The following is a 26025-nucleotide window of genomic DNA, read 5'->3' as shown; positions in this document are numbered from 1 at the left end:
AGGTAAGCTACTGGCAGGCCCACAATCAAACGTTACAATAGTCCATGCTACAATCAAATCAGCGACAAGAAGTTGAATGTAACAATCAAACGTATTAATAGTGCATGCTATAATCAAATCAGTGGCCTAGCAACTATGGCGTGATGGGGTTTCAAAAAGTGTACAGGATTTATGTTACTTTTTAAGATTATATATCTATATAAATCAAGAAAAGCAAAACGTCCAGTACTCGTGCAATTTATTCTTTAGCACATAGAATTTACACAAGCTGCTGGGCATTAGTCAATAACAGTCACTAAATAGATCTAATGTTTTGAAAGATTTGAAAAAAAATAAAATAAACATTACAGTCAATCATTAAGTAGAAAGGGAACACACAAATCGATCACTGGAGAACATTTTCTCAAGCTATTGAACATAACTTATAAAGAATACATTGAGAATTAAAAGTGCAATAAAGTTTTTGAAGCTTGCTTTAATTAGCAATGTTTCCATGGAAACAATAAACGTGAATAAAAACATTCCAGTGAGTTGAACTCTGTCACAAGTGAAATAAATAGATGGATGTCTTGACATTGAAATGTTTTTATCACATAACTGTTTAAGCGTCTCCAATGACATGACATGCGCCTTTATTTAAAAAAAAAATGAATTCTTATTTTGATCGTAAGTTGTTTGTTTGCTTTCTATATTTGTTTTGTTCTTAATTTCCTGTCACACATTTTATAGAGCATGAGGCCAGGAAGTGGGCGTTTGAAAAGTAACAACGGCCAATTTCAGACATCAAGCATTTTCTTGAAAGAAAGAACAAGATATTGGGAAATGGATATACTATTTTTATTTACAAGATAATTCTTCTAAAGTGACTTTTTAAATTTAGAAATATGTTTCAACCGTATTACTTTCCAGCTTTTAATTTCTAGCACAAACTGAAACGGCATACACCCGGTGGGTAACAATAAACACAGCAATACAAACACAGCAATACAAACACAACAATACAAACTCAGCAATACAATTCATTCATTCTAGCTAACACCGGGGGGGGGGGGGGGGGGCACAATTGCTTAAGCCTCTAGCAACCCGCTATTATGCGCTATTTATAACAGTTTATTATGAAAAGTGATTTAAAAAAAAATGTTTATGATAAGCACAATGTCCGTCCTGGCAGTCCGGCTAACCAACCACGACTGATGTCCCTTTGACCAGATAACTTTTGTCTCCTACGAATACTTTATTAATCCTGTAGTTGCTACCACTTGCGCCCGTCCAGTCCATGGTGTCAGTAAAAAATTTCTGGGCCCTGCTGGATGTAAACCATAGATAGCCCTCTGTGTCCACTTTCAAACTGTCGACAAACACTAGCTTGATTTCATCTTGCGCCACCACTGTCTGAGTGGCAAGAGTTACTCGCCCTTCTGGTACTTGTTGCTCAGCAACATCTTTATTCTTCTCCCATCTGAAAATATAACAAAAAAAAATATTTTGGATTTTATTTTTCCATAAATTATTTCCCTTTATTTTAAATTGTATTTCTTCATAAATTATTTCCTCTTCTTTTACATTTTATTTCTTCATAATTTATTTCCCCTTCTTTTACATTTTATTTCTTCATAAATTATTCCCCCTTATTTTAGATTTTATTTATTCACAAGTTATTTCATCTTAATTTAGATTTATCATATGTAAAAAAAAGGCGCGCTTGGCTTCCGAATTGGGGGTCCCGGGTTCGAATTCTGGTGAAGACTGGAATTTTAATTTCGGGATCTTTGGGCGCCTCTGAGTCCACACAGTTGGGGAAAAGTAAAGGCGGTTGGTCGTTGCGCTGGCCATATGACATCCTCGTTAACTGTGAGCCACAGAAAGAGATGATCTATACATCATCTGCCCTAGAGATCGCTAGGTCTGAAAGGAGAACTTTCCATATGTAAAACGTCTTTGTCACGCTCGACTGCCCATAATGGCTACCGAGCATGTAGGAACTGACCAGGTTAAAGGTCTAGCTGTGTATGTGTAGAGCCATGATCATCAAAGTACGGGTCAACGTGACGAAGCTTGGTACAAATATTTGTACACGTCATTTGTCCAACTTGCCATTGACGGGTCAAGTTCAAACTTTGCTCAGTTATTCATTGTCGAAGACAACACATGAATCCATCAAAATATATACCAATTAGCTAATAAATTAGTGATAATTTTAAGAAATGTTTCTTAATACAGAATAAGGAAGATGAATTTAGCAGTATTAAAATATATTGCAGTAAGGTGTGGTTCTATCGTTTATATAAGATTTTCTTTTTCGTTGTTTTGGCTTAAAACTAAACGTCGGGAAGTCCCTAAGGAAATGTTTGATTGATAAATGTGCAGGTCAGTGAAAGAAAGAAAATTCTAACTAAAAATGTACATTTATATATTCATCTAGAAAATTCTGTCTGTGATACTATACAAGGAAAACGAGGCAAGATGTCAGGCTCGTAAGTCTTTTGATCAGTTCTTTGTGGCAGTCAAACTATTCTACAACTTATGTACAAGTGAATTATGTTTTATGTGAAATTTGATTATCCTAAAATTAATTATTCCTTTAAATCAATTTTGAAGATATTAAACCAAAGGAAAACTTTGTTTCTTCAAAGTATTTCTGTAGGGACACCTCTGAACCTGTAAAAGTTACTTTGAGAGATCAAAAATCCAATTAACAGTGTGAACAACACAAAGTTATACATGAGCGTAACCAAGATTTGTTTCGGGGGACGGGAATTGGAACGGGGTAACTTATATCCATTTTTTTTATCTATCATTCATTAGTTATTAAGAGCAAATTAATCGTTCTTACAAGAGTTGGTCAGCTGTATATAGGCGAAATTGTCTTTTCCTATTATTATTTATGTTACTTGTTTTATTGTCTTAAGGTGTTTTATTTTAAGATTGCTTACATCGCTATTGCATTTTCCCATATCGCTTTCTCTTCTTGTTCTGTTTTACTGAATTTGATTGATTCAAGAACGTTAACTGGATCTTACAGATAAAAGTGTAAGCAAAGAGCAGATTACCTTGATCAACGTATGCTATAAAAATAGCCAATCGCGATATGGAAATTGAAAAGCGGATGTTCGTTGTATGTTTCCTGAACTCTTCCTCTCCGTAATTATTTTTCCACGTTTCGACGGATTTCTTCATTTCGTTCAATACTATTTCACTCCCCTGTTATGATTGAGCTTCAATAGCTTTGTCGTTTGTTATCAGAAAATGTTTTATTTGGTATAAAATTAAAGGGAAATGCATGATCTTTTTATGTAACACAAAATAAAGTTTATAAAATTAAACATTACTTTAATTTAAGACTAAGACTAAGACTGCTTTATTGATCCTTACGGAAATTTGTTGTGATTACAAGGACTCGTTTCTCATATAAAGACAACACAACAGAAAAAATACACATAAATACAACAGACAACATAAAGAGTTCATTCAGCGACTACACACAGGTATCTTGGTGCATTTCATGTTCCCTGATCAATGAGTGGCGGTGATAGAGTCTGATCGAGTGAGGTCAAATCAACGATGGTATCGTCAATTAGGAGAGAAAGAGCTAATACATTTTAAATCTTCATTTTACAAAGTTTATAATTATAACTTTAGCATTCTCAGTGCGCTCTGATCCAACATCTTTTACAGACAATTGATGGAAAGGGTTGTCTGGAAGAAGGTTTCCTTGACGCTCGACAAACACAAATAATTTGAAGTCTACATCGGGATTTCCAGTCAGGCCTCATCACTTCAGATAACAAAGCGGCTGATTCCATTTAGGCGCGCATCGCATTTGTTAAATCTATCTTTTTGTATGGGAGTGTAGAATGAATAATGAGTTAAATATTTATTTAGAAACGATTAATCCAGAGATAAAAGAAACAAAAACTATGAATTGAAATTTACATAATTCTCATACAAGGAATGTATCTGTTATCGTAGAGCCGGAGGAGGGGGGGGGAGTAAACAAGGGAGAGAAGAATGTATTGATGTACTCTGTATTATGCTAGAAACAATTTTTACTTACTTGTACGCTGCATTGAGGGTCAAGGCCCCGTAGTAGATACTGTTTTGACCTGAGGCCATACCATCAGTGTTGGAGACCTTTTTACCCAGCAGTCTGACGTGACCGGCAAAGTCTCCATTAGGGTCTCGCAGGACCGACGTCGGGATTTGGTACAGCCTTCGACTTCCTATAGCACAGTAGTAGACGTACTGGAAGCTGGAGTCCATGGCGATGCCGTCCACGGGGTAGCCGAGCTCGCTGTTGTTCACGCCGTTAAAGTTGATGACCCTGTCCTCGTCGGGCTTCATGGAGTCGTGACGGAAAGACCAGGACTTGTTGGTCAGGAAGTCGAACACGATAATCTGCACGCTGCCTATGTCCGTGATGTACGCGTACCTGGCCACTTGACCGTCGCGTGTGATGTAGTCCAGCACCAGGTCGTTGAGGATGGACTCATTCTTTGGCGCCAGGCTTTCGGGCAGTTCGTGGCTTCGAATCAAAGCGGCCTTGTCATTAAGGTCGTACACCATAATCTTGGGCGGGCAGGGTGCATAAGAGTTAGGTGGACCTCTCCAGGTTCTACCTACGTCTACCACGTACATCAGACCAGTGTTGGGGTCAGTCAGAGTTGAGAACGGAGACTGAATGCTCGCACAATTCCCAAGTTCGTTGTCCTGCAAGCTTGGAAAAGGCTGCAACAGGGATTTCCCGTTTTTCACCACGATTTTGTTGAGACCCGAAGGCACAGCCGGCGTCATTCTGAGAACCGTCACATAGATGTCATCTTTGTAGACGTCAATTCCAGAGAGGTGGCTTTTTTCTGGGGAGTACAGACCTCTTCTAGTGTAGTTGTCTTTGATTTGATCCGACGGCCAGTCATACTCAATCTGGACCCATTCGTGAACAACATTAAGACTTGAGTTTGTTGCGTCTCCAGACACGTGACTCACTACCGATAGCATAACAAGTAGGTCTATTCTACAGAGAAACATGGTGTAATAGTTGCCAACTTAGAGTGTGACAAAAACACTATGAATTTTACCACTTATAAGATTTTATAATGTAAAGAAAATATAAGTCATCTACAATTTAAAAACAAAATGGCACAAGAAATACAAACTGTCGTTTGTTTTGTTTAAAACTAATTTAAACTTTTACTTTCTCATCTCGAGAGAGACAGCACCTTATATAAGTTTCTCTTATCTTTATTGTTCAATGGCCTAGTTTCATTCAAACTTGGCTCAAAGAAAGAAATGGTTTAGATTTTGGCATGTACATGAAATGCTTATCTTTCATACCTTTAGAAATCTGTTCCAGTCAAGTAGGACATTAGGCTACATCGCGCTGAATAATAGTGACATCCACAATTTGAAGGTTTTCTATTTCTACGCGTAAAGTTCAAGTGCTTAGAGACGCCAGATATTTTCTAGTCAAATGTGTGTTTTGTTGTTTTGTTTTGTTGTTTTTGTTTTTTTAAGTTTCTAGCGTCTAATTTCTAGGTGGCTACAAAAAAGAAATGCTGGCCCTGTTCTCCAATCATCATGTTATTAGAGAATAATGTCCTGATGGTGTGTCGACGAAGTAAAAGATGTTGAACGAGGAGATGATGCTGGAACAACAACAAAAACTCTTGTCATGTACATAGAGGAGGCGCGGTGGTTGAGCGGTTAAGCGCTTGGCTTGCGAACCGGGGACCGGGGCTCGAATCCTGGTGAAGACTGGGATTTTTCATTTCGGGTGCCTCTAAGTCCACCCAGCTCTAATGGGTACCTGACATTAGTTAGGGCAAAGTAAAGGTGGTTGGTCGTTGTACTGGCCACATGACACCCTTGTTAACCGTAGGCCACAGAAACAGATGGCCTTTACATCATCTGCCCTATAGACAACAAGGTCTGAAAGGGGAAATTTACTTTTTACTATGTACATAGAAAGGGACTTACTCCATCAATAGAAGTGACATGGACAAACTGTTTGAATGGACAAAGTTGAACTATAGCCGAGAAGTTTTACATAGAATCTAAACACGCTTCATTGACTGCGTGCTTAGTGAAGAAGTGCTTTATCATAATTTAAATACAGTGAGAGAGAGAGAGAGAGGGGGGGACAGAGAGTGTGTAGGGAGAGAGAGAGAAAGAGAAAAAGAGGAACAGAGAGTATGTAGGGAGAGAGAGAAAGTGTGAAAATGTAGATCGCGTATAACTCCAGAGGCGGGGAAGGTGATGTGATGCTCTTAAAAATGAAAACGTCTGAAATGTTTCTAACGCTATAACTAAACAAACATATGCTGATGACGTATAGTTATAAGATAAGAGAAAAGAGAGAAAAAATAAGGGCAAATCATATGTGCGCATTTGGAAAAAGATTGAGAGAAAGTCTTGACCTATTAATATGTATTTCTGTTTCGGATGCGGTATTTTCTCTTTGCATTCATAAGTTCCCATCTAAAAGTCTGCGTCAATCTGCGTTTCGAGTTATGTAACTTTGACAGTTTTCTTGAGCTGTTTGAAAGGAAGCTATTGAGACACCAACCAGCTAGCCATCAACTTACCCATTGAGCAAGGTAGCGTGTCGGCACTTTCTGTTTACAATAATTATTCTGTGGTAATTATCCTCATTGTGCTCTATGAACAGCCTAATCGTGTAGGCAGCAGCCTTGTCAACTCCGGCCTCTTGAAGCGCAGACGAGAGCTACTCTACCGTGACTAATGATTTAATAACAGACTCCTGTGTTCCCCCAAAGTATGAAACACAACAGACCACTTGTATCTGAAAGCTTGACGTCAACGTCTGGGCGTCATTTTAGTTGAAATTATGTTCATACGTTTAAGTTGAAGACATAGTTTTGAAGCTGTTTTTAAAAGTGCAAAGTTCTATAAGAAGGACAACAAACTACGTGTCAAAGATGTTTGTCAAATGTTAAATAGTCACGCCCATCTGTGGAAGGAGTTGTGAACAGGCTTCTATTTGAAACGCACAAAATGGAGATCCCGAAATCATTTTTTTTTATTTTAAAAGGCAGATCGCAATTTTGTTTCATATTGACACTTTTTACACTTGGACGCTGTTGGGATACTTGCTTCAGTAAATTATTTCAACAGGAAAGGACATTTTTATAAAGCTTATATCAACTCAATTTGTGTGTTTGTCTGTTCAAAAGTTGTACACGTTATTTCTCCCACATCCAATCTCGGATCAAGTTGAAATTTTACGCAATTATTTCTTTTATCTGAGCTTTGTAATAAATGATGGACATTCTTTTCCAAACATGTTTGTCTTCATTAAAAGTGTATAGCCTGTAAACCACCAAACAAAAATCTAATAAATTAAATAATAAATTATTGTCAAAAACATCAGTGCACTATATAGTAGTTGTTAGCGGTCTATGAAATTGTGACTGTGCTGTCTGTCTGTCACGTTTGATCTCAAAATATAAGAGCGCGTTTGGAACTCTGATTTGACCCTAGCCAGCATTGTTCTCACAGTAGATGGTACATTTACTGTTGGTTTTCTGGCAGCAAACTTTTTTTTTTAGCTTTCAAATAAAATAAACAAACAGCATTCTATAGTTTATACAACGATACTGAGACTGGGGACGATGCACCACGGTTAGCCACTCTTATTTCTAAATATGTCAAATAAATGCAACTTTTAAAGAAGGATAAATATATCTTCATAGATGTAATGGCCTCACTAAATCGTTTACATTTACTTTTTTAAAAAAAGTCGGTTTGTATATTTTATATCTATATGCATACATTAAATAATTTTAAATCGTGATTTAAAGACAGTTTTTTTCCTCCTAATTTTAAATGTAGTGTAGATGAGCTTATGAGAGATGAGAGAGTTCTAGTGACCCGCAGGGGTCGCCCACGACACTGTGTGTAAAATAATCTTCATTGATTTGTAAAAAAAAATATAATTTCTTCCTCTTTAAATATTCTTGTAAATCTGCAGATAGAACATGGCTAACAGCAAGTTCATGACCTCTGGTAAGTCTGTGTAGATATAAAAAATACTGCCAGGTGAAACGTCGAGTCATCGTGAATCAGCTCGTCTTTATGGACTCATTTTGGTGAAAACTGTCACATTTATATACGAAACAATGAGGATCTCATGGAATGTCTATATATAGCACCAAGACCCAGATTTCTTATCACGTAGCCTTCCCTAAACCCCAAGTCATGTATTACTCAACATTAGAGCTTCAAACACAACAAACACTGTGGCAAGTGAAATGTTGTAATTAGAAGCAATTGTTTATGAGGTCTCAATGCTGGGCGGCACGGTGCAATAGCAAAGCGGTAAGACTACAATAACAATATACAAGCTGTGCGGTATGACTGTAGAGCTCCGCCATTATCTGAATGTAGAACAAGAGGACAGGACTTTTATTATGAGTCATGGGCGTATCCAGGGGGGGGATGTTGGGGTTCAAACCCTCCCCCGAAATGAAATCCCCCCCCCCGCGGGGCGGGGGGATCGGAATTTATTGACTGATTTTTTGTTTTGATTTTGTTTATTTTAGGTGAGATTTTAATACTAAACCATCACTTGCCCCAGCACAACCAAAATGGTTTTGAGTTTAAAACCCCCTACCAGGGGGTTTTGAGTTTAAAACCCCTACCAGGGGGTTCGAGTTTAAAAACCTCTATCAGGGGGGTTCGAGTTTAAAACCCCTACCAGAGGGGTTCGAGTTTAAAAGCCCCTACCAGGGGTTTTGAGTTTTAAACCCCCTACCTGGGGTTTTCGCAGTTAACTCCCATCTTCTATAAAACAAAACAAAAAAAAATGCAAACGAAAATCCCCTAATTCCAAGAGCACAGTTAAGGAAGATTTTGATTTTAAAACCCCCTCTAAAATTTACGACAAACCCCCTCTTCAACATAAAAAAAGCTAATTACGCACTTAAAATGTTATGAGTGTAGCTAAATGGGTTTTGACTCAGTTTTGAGTTTAAACCCAACTTCAGCGGTGTTTGAAGGTAAAAAATACATCTTTAATAATAAAAAACAAAGCAAATTATACACTCAAAATGTTATGAGTGTAGTCAAATGGGTTTTGAGTTTAAACTCCCCTCCAGTGGAGTTAGTTTGAAGCTAAAAAGTACCTCTTTAATATAAATAAAAGCAAATTACTCACTCTAAAATCTTTGAGCGTAGCTAAAGGGGTTTTGAGTTTAAACCCCCCACCAGGGGGGGGGGTTGAGGCTAAAAAATACATCTTCAGTGTAAGAAAAAAAGCAAATTACACACACAAAATGCTATGAGCGTTGCCAGAAGGGGTTTTGAGTTTAAACCCCCATTCAGAGGGGTTTGATGCTAAAAATACCTCTTCAATATAAAAAAAGCAAATTACACACTAAAATTATTTGAGCGTAGCCAATCCAATCGGGGGTTTTTAGTTTAAACCCCTCTTCTACAGATGGCTTTTTGTAAAGTTTAAAACCCCTCCAGATGGTTTTGAGTTTAAGATCCCCCAACAGAGCATTTTGAGGTGGAAAACCCCCAACAGATGATTTTGACGATAAAACTTCTCTTTTCGATATAAAATCTAAAGCAAACTACAGTCACTTAATTCCAAGAGCGTATTTAAGAGAGGTTACACATTTTTACCAGTGGCAGGGCTCCATTAATAAACTGCATTGAATAGTCATCTGCCGAAATTGAAAAACACTAAATGTTGCTCAACAAAGATGGCTAAGAAAGATTTTAGGAGTCCGTTATAGAGATCGGATCTAAATCAAGGAAATCCTATGCCGAACTGGGAGTCGACCCCTTAGTAAGATTGTGAGAGAGCGACGCATGAGGTTTGCGGGACATGTTCTCCGACAAAATGAATTACGCATAAGAAGAGTTGCAATGATATCCTAGTACAACTTGACGCCACTCATTCGTGGAGGTCCTCATGGCAGGTGGGAAGAGGCTTCAGACATTACCAGTGACAGATTTTTATGGAAACAGTTTGACGGCAAATGCGCCGAACGGCGCGGGAGGGTCTAAGTCAGTAAAAATAGCACATTAGATTTTTGAAATAAAACTTTTTAATAGCAGGAAAATGCAGTGCAGATACCTCAGAATATGCATTTTGTTGGCTTTCAATACCAGAAATAGTGCATGGCAGCGGGGCTTCGCCCCGCGCTGGGGGGAGCTCCTAGCGCTGCACAAGACCCCCTTGCTGGTAATGTCGGGGAGTCTACAATTTTATGGAAACAGCTTGACGGCAAATGCGCCGAACGGCGCGGGAGGATCTAAGTCAGTAAGAATAGCACATTAGGTTTTTGAAATAGAACTTTTCAAAAGCAGGAAAATGCACTGTAGATACCACAGAATATGCATTTTGTTAGTTTTCAATATCAGAAATAGTGCTTGGCGGCGGGGCTTTGCCCCGTGCTGGGGGAGCTCCTAGCGCTCCCCCAGACCCCATGGTTTGTAATGGCGGGGAATCTACAATTTTCCCACTAACTCATGGAAGAACCTATTCTAGGGCACAATAAACGTCTTCCGAAAGAATGAAGGGTCAGAATGTAATAAAGATTATGTACTCACACACACATAAATACATATAATTTTTTTTTTCGCGGGGGGGGGGGGGGGGGGGAAGGGGGTCGGTTGGGGGGAGGGGAGGGAAATCCACCACCTCCAAAGCCCCCCCCCCCCCCCATCCGAAAAAAATCCTGGCTACGCCCATATTATGATTGTTATATTTTGGAATTCAACTCTTAAAGCTCAACTTACTATTTGCTACCGTGTACGTGTTGCGTATTGTAAGGAGATAAGTTTCTTGCTTTTACGGCAGAGATTATCTAATAATCGTTTGGTTTTGTAGAACTTCCATATTTATTCTGAAAACAGTTTTTGACACATTAAATTGACTAAGAATGCCTATAATTTTGTAAGTCAAAGAATTTGTTTTCTAAATTAAACAGACATAAAAATGTAGGCTTGTTTTTACAGACTGAAAAAAAAAACAGCTTTGTGACATTTTAGATTATAAGCATCAAATGTTGGATAAGAAAACCCAAATAGAAATTTTTAAAAAAGTCTTTAAAAGAGTATCAGAAAATAAGAGGGCAAAAGAGAAGGAGAAAGACGAAAGGAATAATTAGACATTGGAAGAATAAGAGAAAAAAAGTGAGAATGAGAGAAATATTTATCAAATAACACTTTCAAACGTGGATCTAGTAGATATCTGACGTGTTTGCTGTTCTCAAATGTATACAAATATCAATTTGAAGCATTTAAAATAGTTTTATTTTTTCAATAGTTTATATGTGTCAGTGACAAAAGATTTAAATTATTATGCCTCTATTTCAGCATTGAACACCAAGCTCATCTCATCTGTCCCTTCACTTTCGCGCGAGAGAAAGAGAGAGGCGTCCATTCTTTCACGGTGTCCAGCCAACTTCTTCTTGGACGATCCTTTCTTCGTGCTCCCTGTGCCTTAAAAGATGACCGAAACAGCTCAGCTTTCGTCTCTTTACAGTAGTGAGGGGTTCCACTTTTTTTTCCCCAGCAAGAGTGTTGACTTGCAAAAGCACAAACTCATTGGTCTCCTTATATCAGTGGTGTAGCTAGGGTATTTGATGTCCTGTGCGGGAGCTCCTCGTGATGCCCTCAAAAAAACAACAACATAACAACAAAACGAAGACTCCCCACCCCCAGAAAATAACTATTGTTAATTCGCAAAAAATTAATCTAACAAAACAAAATATGCTTCCTATGAATTCTACGTGTTTAATTTGCTGGCGAAATCAATTTTTTCCCCCGGAAATTCGTGTATAATAAATGAAATGTCCAATGAAGTCAGTCGTCATTTAGTCATCGTTAGTTCAGGGGCGTAACTAGGGATTTGGGGGCCCGGGGGGATTGACCTCTTTGGGGGCCCCTTGCATTTTGACATTCGACATATGACATGAGATAATGTACGCAAAAATATATAAGCCCAAAATCAAATTGGTTCAGTATATCAGTAAACTTAACAAAAAGTGATCATCAAGACTCTTTTAATGAATAATACCGTTGTTTATTAGTTAAATAATGCACAAGTGACAAATCTAAATTGATATCGCTTCACGTCGTGCATTCTGTGCAGCAAAGACATCTATAACATCAACTACATCGATACTTTCTAGTATTTGTGACTTCACTGACATTAAAACCATGATAAGCCTTTCTTACGTCATTGTGCTCCTGAGATACTTTTTGATGAGCTTGAGCTTTGAGAATGATCTCTCACATGACGTAATGGAAGTGGCCTGAGTTAGCGGTATTTGGAGGAGGTTGCAAAGTCTGAGCACACGTAATTCCCATATGAAGCCTGTTTCCTCAATATGTCTATTGGTGATTGTATTACTGTTTGTTGATGAAAAGTGCTCGTGCATCAATGACATCATTGAAAAAGCGATTTTCCATTTATTTCATCATACAAACAGGAAAAGTAGCACAGTTTGTCACAAGCGTGTCTTCTAACAGGTGTCTTGGTTCAAGAAGAAACCCAAAGGTATCCATTTTCTTTCTAGCCTTTGGAATCTGCCCTTCATCTCCATATGAAATCTGTCCAGCACTTCTGTCGCAACACGTTTGAATTGCAGTTGTATTGACAGTCCTACATTAGAACTCAACTTCCCATCAAGTCTTTTCTTTCATGAGGTTGTTTTAATTACAGGGAATCCATAGTATTCACTACCTTCTTTTGCTTTTTCGATGGATTGGGTTTTTGTCAGTTTCTCATCATGTTGCAGAAAGCATGAAAGGATACTCATTTCTTTAGCAGATTCCCGTATATGCAGTCCAGACTTTTGTAGTTTCTTCCGAACTATATTAATTGGGCGCAGGAGCTTTGACCAGAATTCCAGATAGGCAAAAAATTCTTAATTTTCCACTGCATGGAGAAGATTCTGTGCTAATATTATATGATATAACGTCATTGTTGGTTGTTTATGTTTTTTGCGAAAGCAATAGAATTCAGAGCATACAAAAGTGGGAAAGATCCATGTCTCGTTATGCTCGAGTATAGAAATACTCCGATAAGTGGACTGCCGTATTCAGCATCACAACAAAGTAGAAGACTCAGGGAATCATTCCAGCTGATCACAAACTATTGAAACCATCGGTAGCTGAAAATGCAGAGACATTACTCAACGAACGACAGATGAAAAGCTAAGTGAAATACGACTACCTAAAGATTATTGTGTCGGAGAGTTCGTCTAGGTCAGACATGGCAGAAAGCAGTGGTCATAAAAAAATCAGCACCCAGATCTTACATCATAAAGACAAACAATGGAAAAACATACAGAAGAAATCAACGCTTTTTAAATAAGAGTTTCGATGAAGACATCTCACAAAGATACTATGATACCGATGAAGACAATGAACTGCAAACTGTTGGAACAAACGAAACAGACAGTTGTAGACCAACGTCTAGAGAACTTGTTGTGCCAGTCAAGACAGCCAGAAGTGGACGAATTGTTGAAGTTCCTAGTAGACAGGGCCGGTGACAGTGGGCGCCGCGCTTTCATAGGCCCCGCGCTAATTCCAAGTGTACATTATTAAAATTATAACGTATATGAAATAACATGGTTTTCGCGACCTCCTGATTTTTCAGGGCCTCCAGGAAATCTCATGAAAAGGCAAAATATACGATAAAGTCCTGAACTTTTTTTGAATTTATTCAAATCTCCTGAAGAATAGACGAAATTGACATTTTGGGGTGCCAATAAATAAAAAGTGGCATTGCGAGCATTCATTTGAAAAATTTATTGCAAAGACGAAAGTAGGCCTATTTTCTAATTCAAAAAAAAATAATTTTGACATTATGCTTATCCCTACCCAGACTAGGCCCCGCGCGATCCGTTTCGCATAGGGCCCTGCAAATGCTAGGGCCGGCCCAGCTAGTAGATATCACTATTAAGAACTTTAAAAGGAAGAGTGTGATAATAACTTCAATAGGAAGGATGTGCTAATATTATATGATATTACGTCATTGTTTGTTGTTTATGTTTTGTGCGAAAGCAAAAGGATTAGATCATTAGATGTAAATAAAAAGAGAAAGAGAGTTTCCATTGGATTGAGGAATGATGAATAGAGGGGTAATAACTCGAGTGGGAAGTTTAATTCTGAAATTATAGACGCCAAACCCGAATAACGGACAATTTTAGCATTGTTAAGAATAACTTTTAGATCTGTTATACTCGATTCTATAAATTTTGCTTCAAGGTTAATTAGTGTAGCCATATAATACTCGCCATTTAGATCTATTATTAGTAAAGGTAACAAGATACCTGGAATTCGCTGTATATCATGCAGTTTTATTCGTGGCAACAAAGTTTCAAATGGAAAACTAATTTTATTTTTTTTTAATTGATCTCTGCGGCAAAAATATTTTTAAAATGTCAACAAAGTCAACGTACTGATAGACCTAGATCTAGGTTTAGTCTTTGTGATAAATTTAATCCATAAATGTTGATAAAAAAAAGACACCCGTTGACACTATTTGTCAATCAAATATATTAATTTATGTATTTACAAATAAATTTCGGACACCCATTTGGGGGCCCCCCCTAGGTGGGGGCCCGGGGGGATTTTAAAATTCTCCCCCCCCATCCCCCCCCTTAGTTACGCCACTGCGTTAGTTGCAAATAATTCTTGACCAACTTTTAAACAAACTTCTATGTGAATGTATACAGAAACGTCACATATATGCGAATCAAAATGACGATATTTTGGACTGAGCTATAAAGGCGATATTTTGTTAACTCGAGCTCACCAGGTTTTTGTTTTGAAACATTTGGTACTTCTGCAGAAACTTTGATAAGTCGTTGAAGCCTCATTGGCTCCAGACGAACTTTAAATTTTTAAAATGTCACTAGGAGCACTCAAGATTTGTTTCAATCTGAGGATCCAAAGTTGGGATGGGGCCAAAAAAATCAAAATTTTCAGCAAATATCAAAGTCTTGACCTCTGCAGTCCATTATTTCTGAGCCATACGAACGTAGTTTTTCTAAAATAACCGCAGAGATTCCATAGGCATGCTTATTCTTAGTGTCGATGAAGTCCATGAAAGAATCGTCGTTATTCATTACCGTCAATGTTGGAAGGTAGGTCCAACTTTTAGATGCCAGCTATACAATCGAAAATAAGCGAAAAATAGATGGCTAGTTTTAATTGTTGTATGATCTATTTCCATGACCACCCATAATTACAATAAATTCTTGTGTATTTTTGTAAGTTTGGTTCTAACCCAATGTTCCTTCAGGAGTGGAGTCCACTAGGATAGTAATATCACTAACTCCAACAAATTGCCTTCATTTTTGTTCTTCCAATTATTCTTCAAATTGTTCGTGATGCCCAAGAGTGCCAGGTTCTGATTGGAGAGCAAACCAAATGATGTCCAAGAGTCTCTTTATGTAGGGTTTCCATTTTTTCCTTCTTGTTTCAGTAAATCTTGACCGTCGCTGTGAATACCGCCCATTACACATTTCCTCCCAGCTGTCTGAATGTTCTGCTGGTCTCTTCCTATTCAGTTCTTGGTGATTACCTCCATCTATCGTTTAATCCATGTTCATGCTGATGTAGCCTAATACTTGATCTTGAGAAAAGAGTTTGCAGGGAAGCTAAACAGTTTTTGTTGTTGTTTTTTTTTTTGGGTGGGGGGGGATGGTAACAATTTCTGAAAACTTTTTTTGCCGTTTAGTATTTTCCTTAGAAGAAAGTAGCGTGGACGTCTAAAAGTGCGTTAATTAGAGATGTCAACAAACCTTCGTCAACTCAGGCTAGTCTTTAGTTAATTAGAGATGTCAACAAACCTTGTCAACTCAGGCTAGTCTTTAGTTAATTAGAGATGTCAACAAACCTTGTCAACTCAGGCTAGTCTTTAGTTAATTAGAGATGTCAACAAACCTTCGTCAACTCAGGCTAGTCTTTAGTTAATTAGAGATGTCAACAAACCTTCGTCAACTCAGGCTAGTCTTTAGTTAATTAGAGATGTCAACAAACCTTCGTCAACTCAGGCTAGTCTTTAGTTAATTAGAGATGTCAACAAACCTTGTCAACTCAGGCTAGTCTTTAGTTAATTAGAGATGTCAACAAACCTTGTCAACTCAGGCTAGTCTTTAGTTCATATTTAAGTTTAGAGAGAAGAGAGGATATCAAAAAAGTAGCTCAATAAATAAACGTGTACAGTTCAAATGGACTAGTCTCTGAGTTAGTGCAGTTTTTACTCAGAAAGTTTAAATTGTCTTTTGTTTGATGCCCCTTGTCACTTGATGCCCCGTGCGGCCCGCACCACCCGCACATATACGCCACTGCCTTATATGGTACTGTATGGTACTGTAGCATTTGCTCTTAAAGACTTGAACTTTTCATTCATTCTCAGTGTTCAGTGTCCAACTTTCACAATCATATAATAGTACAGTGAACGTAACGAACAGTTATTGAATTTTCGTCTGTATATATAGTTTTATTATACTTTATAACTATAGGCCTACAAACAAGAAAACTTTCTTAAAATAAAGTACAAAAAATAATAGAATAGGTAAAACTATTAGGGTAACGCTTCTCAATTAAATTGAATTAAATATGTGCATTGTACAAGCGTCATAATTAGATTTCATTTTTACTTGTTTACAAAGATTCCGCGTATAACAGACTACACTCAACTAGCAGAGTCTCGAGTCTAATTTCCTCGCCACAAAGAGGATTTCTCCCCTACATAAACTCGAGATATTCTAAAGTTGGCACCATTTCGTCCACTGGTGTCGAGTTTACCCGCGAAAAACTCGTGAAGCCTGGTAGTTGTAAACCATAAGTAGCCTCGGGTGTCCAGTTTGAGGCTTTCAACCCATCTGCCTCTTGCATCGTCCTGGGCGACTCTTGTCTCTGTCAACAGGCTGATGTTGGAAAGGGGAGAGGTTCTCACGTCTTTTTCAACGTCCCATCTAAAAAAAGAGAATTATTTTTTAAAGGTATTTGAAACGTTTAGAAACAAAAATGTTAAGGAGAATAAAAGAAATACAAATTAAAAATAAAGGAATTGTTGAAAGAAGAAAGTAACGTAGAAGCTAATATTTATCTTCAGCTTACATTTGAAAAGTATCCACACATTTAATATATAAAGAAAATAGAGTAATGATAAACAAAGACGCAATGAATCTAAGAAATGGTGAATCAAGGAAGTAATGAATGAAAGAAATGGTGAATCAAATAAGTAATGAAAGGAAGAAATGGTGAATCAAATAAGTAATGAAAGAAACAAATGGTGAATCAAAGAAGTATTGGAAGAAAGAAATGGTGAATCAAAGAAGTAATGAAAGAAAGAAATGGTGAATCAAAGAAGTAATGAAAGAAAGAAATGGTGAATCAAAGAAGTAATGAAAGAAAGAAATGGTGAATCAAAGAAGTAATGGAAGAAAGAAATGGTGAATCAAAGAAGTAATGAATGAAAGAAATGGTGAATCAAAGAAGTAATGAAAGAAAGAAATGCTGAATCAAAGAAGTAATGAAAGAAAGAAATGGTGAATCAAAGAAGTAATGAAAGAAAGAAATGCTGAATCAAAGAAGTAATGAAAGAAAGAAATGGTGAATCAAAGAAGTAATGAATGAAAGAAATGGTGAATCAAAGAAGTAATGAAAGAAAGAAATGCTGAATCAAAGAAGTAATGAAAGAAAGAAATGGTGAATCAAGGAAGTAATGAATGAAAGAAATGGTGAATCAAATAAGTAATGAAAGGAAGAAATGGTGAATCAAATAAGTATTGGAAGAAAGAAATGGTGAATCAAAGAAGTAATGAAAGAAAGAAAAGGTGAATCAAAGAAGTAATGAAAGAAAGAAATGGTGAATCAAAGAAGTAATGAAAGAAAGAAATGGTGAATCAAAGAAGTAATGGAAGAAAGAAATGGTGAATCAAAGAAGTAATGAATGAAAGAAATGGTGAATCAAAGAAGTAATGAAAGAAAGAAATGCTGAATCAAAGAAGTAATGAAAGAAAGAAATGGTGAATCAAAGAAGTAATGAAAGAAAGAAATGCTGAATCAAAGAAGTAATGAAAGAAAGAAATGCTGAATCAAAGAAGTAATGAAAGAACGAAATGGTGAATCAAAGAAGTAATGAAAGAAAGAAATGCTGAATCAAAGAAGTAATGAAAGAAAGAAATGGTGAATCAAAGAAGTAATGAAAGAAAGAAATGCTGAATCAAAGAAGTAATGAAAGAAAGAAATGGTGAATCAAAGAAGTAATGAAAGAAAGAAATGCTGAATCAAAGAAGTAATGAAAGAAAGAAATGGTGAATCAAAGAAGTAATGAAAGAAAGAAATGCTGAATCAAAGAAGTAATGAAAGAAAGAAATGGTGAATCAAAGAAGTAATGAATGAAAGAAATGGTGAATCAAAGAAGTAATAAAAGAAAGAAATGGTGAATCAAAGAAGTAATGAATGAAAGAAATGGTGAACCAAAAAAGTAATGAAAAAAAGAAATAGTGAATCAAAGAAGTAATGAATGAAAGAAATGGTGAATCAAAGAAATAATGAATGAAAGAGATAGCGATCCGATGCTATTATGAAACGCAAGCAAGCGTCATTTGAATAATGGAAGACTTCTATTTTCACTGTAGGCCTATAACTATTTAATTATTACGAGAATAACTACAAATAATTGTATAGACTTTTCAACTATAAACTAAAGTTACAGACTTACGATGTACAATTACTCCAGAGGTCCAAAATTTACATCTCTCTTTTTACAATATCCAATAAAAAAAAATTTAAATCAATGGTCGATATTTGCTATTCCCTATCTTCTCTTAGCCAACAAATTATTTGAGTCGAAAGTCAGTTTTTTTTTAAAATATATACTACACATTTATGGCCTACTTCAATCGCGAAGCAACTTTTGATCATAAATACACAGAAATATAGAAAAATATGTGAGCAGCACCTACCTAAATATATTTTACAAACTTTTTTATTAACTTTGGGGAATCAGAGTCAAATGCTTACAATGTGCAAATAAATGCTCAAATATTATAGAACAAATAAAATGGGCTTTTATAATACAATAGAATCTAGAGGTTAAACTTTTAGATGCCTTTAAACAGTGATGCCCAAAATACAGCCCGCGGGCCACATCCGGCCTGCGACGTGTTTCCAACTGGCCAACACATTTATGGCCTACTTCAATCGCGAAGCAACTTTTGATCATAAATACACAGAAATATAGAAAAATATGTGAGCAGCACCTACCTAAATATATTTTACAAACTTTTTTATTAACTTTGGGGAATCAGAGTCAAATGCTTACAATGTTCAAATAAATTCTCAAATATTATAGAACAAATAAAATGGGCTTTTATAATACAATAGAATCTAGAGGTTAAACTTTTAGATGCCTTTAAACAGTGATGCCCAAAATACAGCCCGCGGGCCACATCCGGCCTGCGACGTGTTTCCAACTGGCCCCGCCGAAACGTCAGCACAAAGTGTAGAAAATTCCCCTTTCAAAAAAAAAATGTATGTTTACCTACGTTATGGACCTCACTGATGGATTGGTACCATGACCTCTGTGTGTTTATGAACTAGGACTCTAAAAGAAGAATCTTCTAGGAAAGTGAACAGTTCTTTGATTATTTTTTTTTTTGTGTAATATGATAATAAGCCAAGATATTTGTTTTATAAAGCAAGTGTGACTATTTTGAAAAAAAAATATATAAACGACATAAAACAAATATGGTGGCATTCTTGATTTGAGCCACGAATAAAAGATTGTTAAACTACGCCCAGAAATTAGAGGATTGATGGGAATATTTACCAAAAAGAGACTAGAAAATGAGTCAGTGGTAAAGCTAGCTACAATGTTGCTCACATTTTAAGCAGAGAATAAACCTCAAATATCTCATTTAATAATATAAGTACTAGAGCCACGGTTTCTAATAAAATAGTCTGAGGCCAATTTCGATTCGTTTTTGCACCTTTTCGGTGGTACGGCCCGCAACACGAGTATTGGAAATTAAAGTGGCCCGCAGAACGAATTAGGCTGGGCATCACTACCTTAAAAGGTCAAGAATAAAGATACTGTATAATAATACTGACCTATATACAGCATTAAACCCCAAAGCACCATAATACAAATTCCTCTGCCCGAAGACAATGCCATCAGAGTTTGATATTTTCTTGCCAACGAGACGTCTTTGAGCCGTAAAATTAGCAGACGAATTGCGTAGAGTTAAAGTGGGGACTTGGTAAAGATTTTTGCTTCCTACCGAGCAGTAGTACACGTACTCGGATCTTGAATCTATGGCGATACCATCCACTGCGACATCTACCGGGTATTCAGCATTGTTAATGGTGACAACACGATCCTCGTCCGTTGCCATGGTATCGTCATGAAAAGCCCAAGAGAGGTTACTCATGAAATCGAACACGACGATCTGCTGATGAGAAGATTCCGTGATGTAGGCGTAACGAACTTTGTTGTCAGAGGCGTAGTCCAAGACGATGTCGTTCACTAAGTTAGTCCTCTTGGGGACAACGCTTTCTGGGAAATTGTGACTCCGAACAAGAGAACCGCCTTGGTTTATGTTCAAGACGACCAGCTTAGCCGGGCAGCCGTCATCAACTGGGCCTAGGCCAATCTTACCTATATCTATGACGTACATGAAGCCTGTATTGGGGTCGATGGTTACTGAAAGGGGATACTGGAGCTTCGAACAGTTGCCTACTTCGTTAAATAGAAGATCTGGGTATGGTCTCAGTAGAGATTTTCCATAACGAGTGACGACTTTGTTCAGGCCTGAAGGAACAGCCGACGATATTCGTTGAACCGTGACGAAAATGTCCTCTTTGTAAACATCGATACCGGAAAGGACACTCGCTGCAGGATCGTACCAGCCTTTAGACTTATAATACATCTCCACCCAGTCACAAGGCCAATCGTATGCAAGTGAGACCCACTCATGGACAGTTGTTGGTCCATCGGTGGATTTGTCTTTGCTGTTCGAGTGAGAACAGTCTGAATAACGTTGAGGAAGCCTATTCCTGCATTCTACCACACTTGCCACATAAAGTCCAAACACGGCAACCACTATAAAAGTTGGCAACATCTTGGAATAATAATATTGTTGGTAAAATTAAATAGTTGTGAAATTTCTTGATTAAAATTTCTGAAAATAAAACATTATTATTATAATATTACAATAAAATAATTCAAATTCAGTAATATGTATTGGTGCTATGAGATTTAACTCATTTATATAAGTATATGAGGTATAAGTTGAAGTAGTCCCCTTTATACTTTGTAGAGAGAAAAGTTTGAAACTAACAATATATAACTATAAAACCTTCTATTTTCCTAAGCACTTCCCTTGCACAATGGTTAATGTGTATTGGCTTGAGGGTGCTGAGGAGACCATAGCCTTCGCGTTCACCTTTTTCTATAAATGCATTTAAAAAGCAATTTCCCAGATACTCCCTTTTTCTCTCCCCCCCCCCTCCCATCCCGGTCCAGGCAAGTGATAGAATCGTAGCGTATTGAGAAAGCTAAAAGCATGAAATTGTGCAAACAAAAACAATTGGTAAAAAAAAATATGTAATCGCACAGATTTGTTATTGTAAGTCTAGATCTATTAGAAATTTTATGACATGACTAATCTAAAGTAATTGACACAACTACGCTTAATATAAGATTTGTTGTTGTTGTTTTTTAAGTTATTTTATTCCTAGTAGGATATGTCTTTTTACCAAAGAAATTATTTTGTTAGGCACTGTCATGTGATGTTAGTAAGTGCTAATAAGAAAAAGAAATTTAAAAGATAAAAATATATAGTAAAATATGTATTCTAACTAATTTCGATGACTTACCTTCTGTAACATAACTAATGGTGCAGGTTAATAATTCCAACATAAACCTATACGCTGATAAGAATTAAGACTGATGACTAATTCAGCAATTAAGTGACATTCTGATTGTTAAACTATGAATACCATGCATCCCTCGCTACGAACGCTGAAGCCACTAGAAGCCACTAGAAAGGTAAGAACTTGACAAGCCGCGTTCAAATATTGGATGACAGTATTGAGACCAAGTATTCTAAATTGCTATCCGCTCGGTCATGTGACCAAATTAGCGTCACTGAAGCGCGTTGGCAATGAAAACATGGATCTGAATGATTGGACACAGAAAGTAAACAGGCCTTTACGTAAGGCTTATAAAAATATGTACAAATATAGAATATAGACATGATAGATAGAGAGAGAGATAGATAGAGAGAGAGATAGATAGAGAGAGAGAGAGAGACATGACTAATCGTTCACACGACAAATCGATAGTTGCATATTGTTAATATTATATTCTGGTGCCGTGTTTAATTTGTTTACATTACGAGTACAAACAGGGTAGTGATATAACTTTTGTTGCTATTATTTCCAAAAAAATGTGGGATTGCTAGTAATTGAGCCAAATCCAAGTTTCTTTGTGCTTCGAGCCAACGAGATTGGAAATTTATGTTACTTCGCCTATCTCTTGGTCTGTTGAACCATCTTCCTCCATTCCTTGCTTAAAGAAGAATCTCTTACAGTTAGTTCCAGTGACAGGTATGTTCACTTTTTGACAGGGGTCAGCATTGTGATCCTGTTCTGAATCTCCTCCACTGCGGTCTTTGTAGATGTTACGTACAATACTTCTTTCATAAATCTGAAGCATCTCTATTCCATTGGTTCATCCTCCTCTCTAGTTCTGCAGTCAGCGTCCGAGATTCGCAAGCATACAGGAAAGTGGTCATAACCATGTAGCGCATCAGTCTGATTTAATTATAGAGAGCTAGATCTTTGCCTTTGTCTTTCCCAATTGTTTTGAGCTATGGACTCTGCAAATATGGCTAATAGTTCAATATGGATCCTAGTCTGAAACAATAGCTCCGAGGTATTCAAAACTACCGACACATGTCATAGTTTCGCCTCCAATGCTGACGTGTATTTTAAAGCCTTAGTGGCTATTGAGTGTTTTTCGGAATTGATTTGCTGCGGAAGTCTTGTTTATGTGCATTTACCCCTGCCAGTCTATTTCATCCGCGGAGCGCAAGTTAAAAATTGTCAGCCCCATGGAAACGCTTGCCTTACCTGACATAGCAGAAAGCACCTGGTTGCAAGCGGACTCAGAACGAGACAGCTGGAGGTCACTCACAAAGGCTGCGGGATACACATTTGAGACCTAAAGAAAATCCGCTGCCGAGGAAAGACGCAGACGGCGAAAAGAAACTCTTAATCGACCATCTTCATCGGTCAATGGTTATGCTTGACCCGGATGTGGCAAAATATGTATGTCACAGCTGGGGCTGCGTAGCCACGTGACATACTGCATCCCTCATTAATCTTCCGACTCGAAGATAAGCCTTATTATTTTGCACACCAGAAATACTAAAAAGCTGGCTTTTATACCCAGTATTTCACGTGACCACGCAAACCCAGCTGCGACCAATATATTTTGTCACAACTAATGCAGACAAATTTGTTGTTCGCCGGGCGCTATATATGTGTATTTTATTTATGTAACTGTGTGCTTAAGCTAAACTCAGAAACAATTGTATGGTTTTAGATGAAATTGGTAAATTACTAATGTAGGCGTTAATACAAAAAAAATCTTTTTTTTTTATTAAAATATCTACTGAACAATGTAATGGACTTCTAGAACACCAGTTCTCATTATGTACATGAGCATAAATTGTTCAACTAATTCTAGTGACGATGCGAAAAAGTCCGAAAGGGAAGATAGGCACTTTTAATGAAAAAATAAAACATGATAGAGAAGACTGTCCACCCTTTTTAAATAAACTGCCTTATCAAGATGCTTTACCAATTTCTGAAAATTAAAAAATAGAAATAACAATTTCGCAGTAGCATTAGGCCGACATAAAAATTGAACATATCCATTTTGTATTACTGAAATAAATGATGCCTTCCATTGTCTGCTGTTGTGCAGGTCAGCGTTTTGAATTCCTTGGAAAAAAATATTATACAAATTATGATTATTCCAGATCCAATACCGAAACTCCTAAATTCTATATCTGTAATATTACTTAAAAACTTTAGCATTTTCATAAATGTAATACAGTGTTGTTGTTTTTTATAGCTACTCTAATAATACGATTTTTATACCTCTATTTTAACTAGCTTTGACTATGTTAATAGTTTAGTACCCTTTTCGGACCTTTCAATCTATGAAACATAAAATGTGTATATCATGACTGACAATTAACGAGGGTGTTATGTGTCCGCCACGATGACGTGTGGCTAATACAACCACACCTTGCCTTTCCCCAACCTAATGTCCGAAACCCATTTAGAGTTGGGTGGACTCAGGGGCGTCCAAAAAATACTGAAATTCCAAATCCCAAATTTTTTTGAGATTCGAACTCCCCGGTTAGGAAACCAAGCGCTTTACCACCCAGCCACCACTCTCCCTAACTTTCACTATTACTTCATCAAAGTACCTTTCTTACATTCTGTATTGTTACCTTCCTTACATTCTGTATTGTTACCTTCCTTACATTCTGTATTGTTACCTTCCTTAGATTCTGTATTGTTACCTTCCTAACATTCTGTATTGTTACCTTCCTTACATTCTGTATTGTTACCTTTCCTTACATTCTGTAGTGTTACATTCTGTATTGTTACCTTCCTTACATTCTGTATTGTTACCTTCCTTACATTCTGTATTGTTACCTTTCATTACATTCTGTAGTGTTACCTTCCTTACATTCAGTATTGTTACCTTTCCTTACATTCTGTAGTGTTACCTTCCTTACATTCTGTATTGTTACCTTTCCTTACATTCTGTATTGTTACCTTCCTTACATTCTGTATTGTTACCTTCCTTACATTCTGTATTGTTACCTTCCTGACATTCTGTATTGTTACCTTTCCTTACATTCTGTAGTGTTACCTTCCTTACATTCTGTATTGTTACCTTCCTTACATTCTGTAGTGTTACCTTCCTTACATTCTGTTTTGTTACACCTTCTTAACATTCTGTAATGTTACCTTCCTTTACATTCTGTATTCTTACCTTCCTTAGATTCTGTATTGTTACCTTCCTAACATTCTGTATTGTTACCTTCCTTACATTCTGTATTGTTACCTTTCCTTACATTCTGTAGTGTTACATTCTGTATTGTTACCTTCCTTACATTCTGTATTGTTACCTTCCTTACATTCTGTATTGTTACCTTTCATTACATTCTGTAGTGTTACCTTCCTTACATTCAGTATTGTTACCTTTCCTTACATTCTGTAGTGTTACCTTCCTTACATTCTGTATTGTTACCTTTCCTTACATTCTGTATTGTTACCTTCCTTACATTCTGTATTGTTACCTTCCTTACATTCTGTATTGTTACCTTCCTGACATTCTGTATTGTTACCTTTCCTTACATTCTGTAGTGTTACCTTCCTTACATTCTGTATTGTTACCTTCCTTACATTCTGTAGTGTTACCTTCCTTACATTCTGTTTTGTTACACCTTCTTAACATTCTGTAATGTTACCTTCCTTTACATTCTGTATTCTTACCTTCCTTTACATTCTGTATTCTACCTTCCTTACATTCTGTAGTGTTACCTTTCCTTACTTTCTGTATTGTTACCTTTCCTTACATTCTGTAGTGTTACCTTCCTTAGATTCTGTAGTGTTACCTCCCTTATATTATGTAGTGTTACCTCCCTTACATTATGTAGTGTTACCTTCTTTACATTATGTAGTGTTACCTCCCTTACATTATGTAGTGTTACCTCCCTTACATTCTGTATTGCTATTTTTGAAGCCCTGTAGTGCTAAACATTTAACTATTTGCTTAAGTTTGCCAATTGTTTCCCTTCTAATTCAGAGGCGCCGTACACTCTTGGGCCACTTTCATTCTTTATTATTTAATAGATAGCATTTAATCATTTTAATTATTTCTAAAATTACTAATAATAATATATGAACTCTGTCAACAGTTATAAGTACAAAATA

General features: G+C 36.9%; 2 protein-coding genes across 2 annotated transcripts; both read right to left on the bottom strand.

Annotated features, from left to right (window-relative positions):
* Positions 1 to 228: 228 nt before the first annotated feature.
* LOC106063081 (protein yellow-like) lies at positions 229 to 5204 on the bottom strand. Its single transcript, XM_013221401.2, has 2 exons — positions 4055 to 5204; positions 229 to 1459 (listed from the first exon to the last, which is right to left on the bottom strand). Exons 1-2 carry the CDS (start codon positions 5023 to 5025, stop codon positions 1177 to 1179), a joined length of 1254 nt encoding a protein of 417 aa, XP_013076855.2. The 5' UTR covers positions 5026 to 5204; the 3' UTR covers positions 229 to 1176.
* An 11294-nt stretch (positions 5205 to 16498) lies between these two features.
* LOC106063068 (protein yellow-like) lies at positions 16499 to 22122 on the bottom strand. The gene is made up of 3 exons (XM_013221388.2): positions 21880 to 22122; positions 20113 to 21182; positions 16499 to 16967 (listed from the first exon to the last, which is right to left on the bottom strand). The coding sequence occupies exons 2-3, from the start codon at positions 21120 to 21122 to the stop codon at positions 16706 to 16708; spliced, it is 1272 nt and encodes a 423-aa protein (XP_013076842.2). The 5' UTR covers positions 21123 to 21182; positions 21880 to 22122; the 3' UTR covers positions 16499 to 16705.
* Between the last annotated feature and the right edge of the window lie 3903 nt (positions 22123 to 26025).

This window comes from Biomphalaria glabrata, chromosome 9 (genome assembly GCF_947242115.1).
Source record: "Biomphalaria glabrata chromosome 9, xgBioGlab47.1, whole genome shotgun sequence".
Taxonomy (NCBI): Eukaryota; Metazoa; Mollusca; class Gastropoda; family Planorbidae; genus Biomphalaria; species Biomphalaria glabrata.
Note: the sequence above shows the minus strand (reverse complement) of the source record. Positions and strands in the feature narration are given on the sequence as shown.

Excerpts from the sequence above, each read along its gene's own strand:
- LOC106063081 (XM_013221401.2), bottom strand. The coding sequence starts at position 5,025 with ATGTTTCTCTGTAGAATAGACCTACTTGTTATGCTATCGGTAGTGAGT. Across the intron at positions 1,460-4,054 it reads ACCCTCAATGCAGCGTACAA|ATGGGAGAAGAATAAAGATG; the intron begins GTAAGTAAAAAT and ends TTATATTTTCAG.
- LOC106063068 (XM_013221388.2), bottom strand. The coding sequence starts at position 21,122 with ATGTTGCCAACTTTTATAGTGGTTGCCGTGTTTGGACTTTATGTGGCA. Across the intron at positions 16,968-20,112 it reads GGGTTTAATGCTGTATATAG|ATGGGACGTTGAAAAAGACG; the intron begins GTCAGTATTATT and ends CTCTTTTTTTAG.